Source organism: Microtus ochrogaster, unplaced genomic scaffold (genome assembly GCF_000317375.1).
Source record: "Microtus ochrogaster isolate Prairie Vole_2 unplaced genomic scaffold, MicOch1.0 UNK13, whole genome shotgun sequence".
Lineage (NCBI taxonomy): Eukaryota > Metazoa > Chordata > Mammalia > Rodentia > Cricetidae > Microtus > Microtus ochrogaster.
The window spans coordinates 6,698,646-6,706,357 of NW_004949111.1; the positions used below are offsets into that span (position 1 = coordinate 6,698,646).

At 37.5% G+C, this 7,712-nt stretch overlaps 1 protein-coding gene across 1 annotated transcript; it reads right to left on the bottom strand.

Moving 5' to 3' along the window:
• Nucleotides 1-343: 343 nt before the first annotated feature.
• LOC101991418 (uncharacterized protein CXorf21-like) lies at nt 344-1,258 on the bottom strand. The gene has a single exon (XM_005366721.2). It carries the CDS (start codon nt 1,256-1,258, stop codon nt 344-346), a length of 915 nt encoding a protein of 304 aa, XP_005366778.1.
• Nucleotides 1,259-7,712: the final 6,454 nt, after the last annotated feature.

The following is a 7,712-nucleotide window of genomic DNA, read 5'->3' on the forward strand; positions in this document are numbered from 1 at the left end:
ACTTCATGGACTTCTTATAGCACTTTCATGGTAAACAAAACTTAGTGACAATATGTACATCCGGAGCATACAAGCTTGACTGTGGCAACCACTGAAGGAGTCAAAACAGAAAGAAATCATAAACGTTCATAATTAGTGCTTGTTGTACATATCTCCTACAATCTTTAACAGCAATATCTTTTCATGTGGATTACATGATAGAATTCAGATGTACAAAGATAGAATTTTTTCTCTGAAAAGTAACACCACCACGAAGGAAACTCAAGGAGACACAAGAAGCAAAAGAACACAATTGTTACAGTGATCTCTTATTTGATCCAGCCAGTCTTCAACTGATTTCCCATTACAGACGTCTCACAAGTTCCCGACTAGTTTGGTTTGATATCTGTAAATTAGGCGTGCTTAATTCAGTGCTATTTCTGTTGGAAGAATTACGAAAATTACAGCGTGCTAAAGAGTGGAGTAGGGCTTCTCGGGCTTTGGATGCCTCTATGTTCTGGTCTTGAGAGATCTGAAGGCTAATTTGATTAACATTATTCATCAGTATATTAGAAGCCAGGAGGTTGGTTATAGAGAGACATCTGGTAAGGTTTTCTTCCAAAAACTGTTTGTAGAGTTCATCCACCTTTTTTTCCATGTAACTATTAAGCATAGAATTAGAAAGGGGTTGCTTATGTAAGAGCATGCTCTTTTCTCGAATCTCATCCCCATTTAATAATTTTGAAGCGCTTGTTTTCTCCAGAGGCCCCGTTTTAGGAGAGTGGCCCAATGGCATATCCACTGAAAGTAAAAGAGGACCATTACAGACATCATCATGGGCATGTTCCACAAAGCAGCCAGAATCATACATGTTTCTAACGTGGTCACCTCCTATCTGGAGGTCAGGATAGTTCTGGCAAATACTTGTACAGGACCAAGACCGATATAAATCCAGTTGTGTTTCATCATGTCCCCTCTTTGGAATGGGCAATGCAATGGATACATTTCCTGGAAGAGGTGTACTTTTGAATTTTGCAACAGGTAACTCATCCACAGATTTCATTTGAGATGTATTATCTTCTTTAGTTAGACTTCCTTCTACAACTTTCTCTTGACTTCCCATCTTAAGAGGGGGAGGTGAATTGTTCTTTATATCTAGAAGATTATTTTCCCAATTTTCCTTTTCATCATTTGGTGTCTTCTTACATCTTAGTGGTTTATGAAATGCATGTTTATGTTCTTTGTAAAAGAATTCTGTTAGGAAGGCTTCTCCAAGCATTTTCTTAGGCAAATTCTTCTAACAATATGTGTGGATTATATTCCTACAATATAAAAGACCTAATTAAGGCAATTAACAGTAAAATTCCAATAAGAATTTTCTCCTGCACGAACCATGTTTTTGAGAAGAACTCTTGATCAAATAATAGAAAGTAAGATTAGAAATATGTTGATTCCTTCTTACTAATGTTTACCAATCAGGAATTTACTTATTTCTGGCTCTCAGTTTTCTCAACAGTTAAAAGATAATATTATCCCCTACCTTTTTCATGGGTTTGTTGTGAGGATATTACATATCACCCATACAAGTGTTTAAAAAGCACAAACTCAGGGGTGTGGATAGGTCTCTATGTCAGCTGTCTTTTCGTATTTATTTAGAAATTGCTGAATTCCTGTCTAAAAGTACACTTATAATACCTACACTCATGAAAATTCTTTGAACTAAACCGTAAACATAGCTATCTATTTTTTTTTCAATAATGCAGATCTCTCGAATTTACTATTTTTTCTTTCCCTTTCTTCTTAAGTTTTTCTTTTTCTTCTTTGGCACTCAAATCTTTATTCCTTATTCACTTATTTCATTCTTTTATACCACTCATTAATGTAATTTTAAAAAATTAAAATTTCTCTATAAACTACTATGTAAAAAGCCAAGCGTGTTAGTTCACACCTGTAATTCCAGCAAACAGCAGGCTGAGACAATAGTATCATAAACTCAAGGTCAGCCTGAGATAAGTGGCAAAACCTTTCTCTTAAATACCAAAATAAAAATAAACTATGTAAGAATGAAAAGCATCATTCACTTTTACTCAAAATGCAGCTTTCATCTCACAAGTCTATGGCATATATTACACGTTTCCAGGAAACCCATTTATGCTAAAGTTTGAAAGAATTTAAGAAGAAATTCAAACAACACAAATCAAACTAAATAAGAGTTTAAACTTACGACGTTTTCCAAATATCAGGATACGTAAGAATTTGGTCTTCTGAGATGTCGACAGTCCAAACACAGAAAATAGTCCTTTCTGTCTCGTTTGTGTCTCAGTGTCTGCTTACATCTTACAAAGGAGGAGAGCTTTAGTCACATAAATTGGTTCTGCTTTCCATTCACACCCAGGACTAAAACCCTAATAGGAAAATGATGTGGGTTGGTCCCATGTGTGGTACGGTAATGACCATGTACCAAAAGAGGATCTGAAAGTGTTTGTTCAAGTTCCCAATGACAGAGAGTGGGAAAATGCTAACAGCGACAGAGTTCTTCATGTACGTCAAGACAGAGACAAAATTATTTTCACTTTTAAGTAGGACAAGAGTGGAACAGTCTCAGCATCATTTGTAAAAAATAATTAATTTGAAAGAAACCAAATGAGCATCAAAAAGAAAATGAATCAACAAATTGTGATACAACTATGACATGAAATACTAAATTAAGCATTTCTTTAAAAACTGAAACTATTTTATTAGTTCTTTCAAGGGTTACACCCTTGAAAAAAAACTGTCTCTCCCTCCCTCTTCCCCAGAAGCCACCAACTGTCAATAGATCTTCAGTTATGGTTGGGGGAGGGAGTCATTAGCCACTCTGCCCTTCAGTCAGAATGTTGACTAGCTTGATCTTGGACAGGTAACCACAGCTTCTGTGTGCTCATGAGTGCACTGGCCAGGTCCTGTCCAGAAGACACTATCTTCCTCGGCTCCCTCCTAATCTCTAGATGTTACAATCTTTCTATGCCTTCTTCCACGATGGTCTCTGAGGAAATGGAGCATTTCTAATGATTTTTATACTTAATTGATTGTCTATTTTGTTGTTTGCATGAGGTAGCATCAGTTGAGCTAGAATATGCTATGGAGACCAAACCAATCTTAGACTTGTAACAATCCTCTTGCCTTTGTCCCCTAAAAGCCAGGATTATAAAACATGTGTCAACACATGTGGCTACATGACAATCATTCTAAATTATCATATAGATTATTAATTTAAGAAATATTATTTGTTTTACAGAGAAACAAAGACAGAGAAAGGGGTTATGTATTTGTTGGCTGTCACAAAACTAGTAAGTGATAGAATCAGAATTTTCAGCAAACAGATTAAGAGCACTGCAGAATATTATATGTATGTGTGTAAAGTAGGTGCACTGCAAGGGAATATCACAGTTTGGCTCCACCGTGAATGTGTGTGCAAAGTGTCAAACACTATTCAGAATATTTCACACATACAAATGTACTCTTCATAAAATTCCAGGGAACAAATATCATTTTTCCTTATAGAAAAATGAATCACAGGAACATGTTCAATCTCAGAGACGTATAAGGAGTGGTTTGAGTTGGAATTCAAGAAGCTTCGAATCAGAACTTTCATGCTCAATTTCCTTGCTGAACTAAGTTTTGCTTTTCGTTGCCTTAATATATGTCAACATGCTGGTAGAAAAAAAAATGATACAAATCAAATTGTTTATAGTAGTTTCCTTTAGAAAGAATGTGTCAAGAAATATGCAAAAGGATAATTTCACAACTTACTTTTCATATCTCTATATGAGTTGAATGCTTGTATAATTACTGTGTATCTATGTTTTACTGGGATGACTGAAAGACAAAATAATTCACATACATACAAAGTCAAGAAAAAGGCTCCTATCATCTGTAGAATATGTCTTACCAACCTTATAAAGGTCTCATCCATTTTTGGATGCTTTTTAATAGCACATAAAAACTGCCAAAGAAGATTGACAAGCACAGTTTTAATATCCATTATATTTTGGGCTTGAATTAGTATTTCTTTTTGATTCTATTTAATGACATTAAATAAATCAAAAACAACCTATAGTTAGTTCTCATTTTGTATGTTGCTCCAATCAACTCCTTTCAGGATGTCAATTAACCTCCTGTGAGAAGTACTGCATTATAAGAGCACCCAGTGACATGAGGAGATATGGTAATATCTTACACTAGGAGAGAATGGAAAAACTTAGAAGATATATTCTGGATGCCACCACAAAAGACCATTAAAAGAAAATAGAACTTTCAAATCCCTCTTAATTCAGATTTCATCATTTTGGTTATATTCCATCTAGTTCATTTGCTTCAACCCTACCTACATCTCACAGGTCTAAGTTAAATCAATGTCCTGTCCTTAAGATGTCTACTTTTTAAAACTAACACTACCTTTCCATACTTCGGTTACAATAGCTGATTCTAATCTTGTCCCCCATAACATTTGCCATACTAGTTGATCTAACTTTTATATAAACATAAACTCTTCAAAGCCTTCTGTTTACACATAGATTAATAAGAATATATGTAGTTTATAATTGTGTAAAATATTCTTAGTCTTTTTTCATTTAACCATCACAGCAAATCTTCAAGCTATAATTATCTGAAATTTTATAAAATAGTAAAAAGTCTCAAAATATTAAAAATCAAAACTCAAAATGAAATCAGACTCTGTGACCTTTGTTCAATCCAGTTTCCATTTTTTAATTTCTCTATGTGTTCTTAAATATCAAGTAACTTAATTGCAAAGACTAAAAGCCAGAAATTATCACATTCAACAACCCTGCCATCTACTTGAAGCCTGATATCATGGATTTTTTTGTAAACATTTAGATCCTAACTTTTTACTGACCAGTGGTAACTGAACCAAAATGTCCAGCTTCAAAAAAGATAAGCTACTCTGCAAACATTGCTACTAAAAAGACAAAAAAACACTTATGGATGTATTGTACCAGTGACACTTGAGATAAGACCAAGAACTTCCCTCTCAACTGCTGTGAGACTCCCACATACTTTTCAGCCTTGTGATCTCTTTGCTGTAAAATCATCGCAGCATCTTTTCAATGTATTTCAATAAATCCTTAATTTTACTGTCTGTTTTCATCTCTGGTAAATATCTTTGGTAAACACATTTACAGCCTGCACATTACTGGTTATTCCAGATGCCATCACAAGTGCAGCATTCATGAATGTTTCTTCTACCTTAAAATGCTTTATTCTCATATTTTTCCAGCACTATACATGCTTCAAGTTTGTTAAGTTCTGTTATTCCAGGATGCTTGCCTTGACCCATGTAGTAAAGTTTGATTTTATTTGCATTGTATTTATCTCATTTTATGAATTTTCACTCAGTTCCTTGAAAATAAATCCTTTGTCTTATCCACTGATGTGATCTCTAGCAGTATGCCAAGTCTAACACCCATATTAGTAATACTTGTTTACTGTACAACCTCTAATGAAGCCACATACTTTCACATAGTCAATTCATTTAATTTTCAAAATTATATAGTTAGATAGGTGTAAATGTACCACATTTTCTTCATCCATTCTTCTGTTGAGGGGCATCTAGATTGTTTCCAGGTTCTGGCTATTACAGATAATGCTGCTATGAAAATAGCTGAGCAAATGCCCTTGTGGTATGATTGACCATCCTTTATATAGGTATCCAAGAGTGGTATTGTTGTGTCCTGAGGTAGATAGATTCCCAATTTTCTGAGAAACCACCATACTGATTTCCAAAGTGGCTGTAGAAGCTTGCACTCCCACTAGCAGCAGAGGAGTGTTTCACTTACTCCACATTCTTTCCAGGATAAGCTACCATCAGTGTTTTTGATTTTAGCCATTCTGACTGGTATCTCATAGTTGTTTTGATTTGCATTTCCCTGATGGCTAAGGATATTGAGCAACTCCTTATGGGGAGGAGGGAGGAGAACGTGAGGAAACAGGATGGTCGAGTTTGGGGAAGGACAGAGAGGGAGGACAAGAGATATCTTAATAGAGGGAGCCCTTATGGGGTTAGAAAGAAACCAGGCACTAGGGAAATTCCCAGGAATCCAGAAGGATGAGCACAGCTAAGACCCTAAAGAATAGTGGAAAGGGTGCTTGAACTGGCCTTTCCCTATAAATCAGATTGATGGCTACCTTAACTGTCATCATAGAAATTCATCCAGTACCTGATGGAAGCAGATGCAGAGATCCACGAATAAGAACTGAGACAAGCTCTCAGGGTCCAGTTGAAGAGAGGGTGGAGCAATAATATGATCAACGAGGTCAAGACCATGATGAGGATACCCATAGAAACAGCTCAAGTGGGCTAATGGGAGCTCACTGACTCCAGACTGACAGCTGGGGAACCTGCATAGGATACAACTAGATCCTCTGAATGTGGGTCACAGTTGTGTGGCTTGGGCAGTGTGTGAGGCGGCCACTGGCAATGAGACCAGGATTCATCCCTAGTGCATGAAGTAACTGGCTTTTTGGAGCCCATTCCCTCCTACCTTGCTGGGCCTAGATACAGAAGGGAGGGTCTTGACTTGCCTCAAGTGATATGACAGACCTTCTTGACTCCCCATGGGAGGCCTTACCCTCTCTGAGGAGTGGATGGGGAGATGGGGTGGGGAGAAAGGGGGGAAGCAGGAGGAGGGGAGTGAGGGGGGAACTAAGATTGGTATGTAAAATGAGAAAAGATTGCTTTAAAATAAAAATAAATTGTTAGGTACCATCATCCTCACTGCAACAAAAATGAAAATTTAACAAACTCATTTGCACCTTTCTCCTTGAAGACTAGGTTCTAACTCTCTATGCATGTAAGCATGACCTCAAACTTCTGCTCTTCCTGCTTCCATCTCCTTCTGTGTGCTGGCGTTGCAGATATGTGCCACAGCACTGCTCCATGTGGTGCTAGGCACGAGTCCAGGATCTTAGAAGCACTCTACCATGTGAGCTACCTGCCCAGCCACAAAGTCATTCGGCTTCGTGGATAGAGTCATCTAATACAATATTGTCTTAAAGAAAATATAGGACACTTAAGACCTTAACTCTCATTATATATCCACTTTTGGCAAACTCCTTAAGGTACAAATGTTATCAGTACCTTCCACAATTAAAATGACAAAACCAGGGGCTGGAGAGATGGCCGTTTATAAACGTGTACTGAGACCACAGTTCGATTCCCAACATCAGTGTCCCGTGGCTCCCAAGTGATTGCCTGTAACTGCAGGTCTCTAGGGTCTGCACTCCCATGCACACGACTTTACACAGGCGCCGATATATAGTTAAAAATAATTGTTATAAATCTAAAAATTGTTGTAGCTAGACAACATACACTGATAAAATGAACTATGGGTGTTTCTAAGAGGAAGCGGACTTTTACATGGGGAGCAAAGGGGGCGGTGGAGAAGAGGAAGTACTGAGAAGGGCACGGACTATTGCACAAACTGAAGGGCTGGTTGGCCTCAAGAGGGAACAGGCAAGCCTGCAAAGCACATTTCAACAAGGGAGCTTAGTGGGAGAAAAGAAGAGATAATTCTCCTGTGTTAAGAGCGGCGCACGCCTTTAATCCCAGCACTTGGGAGGCAGAGGCAGGCGGATCTTTATGAGTCCGAGACCAGCCTGGTCTACAGAGCTAGTTCCAGGACAGGCTCCAAAACCACAGAGAAACCCTGTCTCGAAAAACCAAAAAAAAAAAA

What these genes read in the sequence shown, in the direction of transcription:
- LOC101991418 (XM_005366721.2), bottom strand. Translation starts at nt 1,258, where the DNA reads ATGCTTGGAGAAGCCTTCCTAACAGAATTCTTTTACAAAGAACATAAA.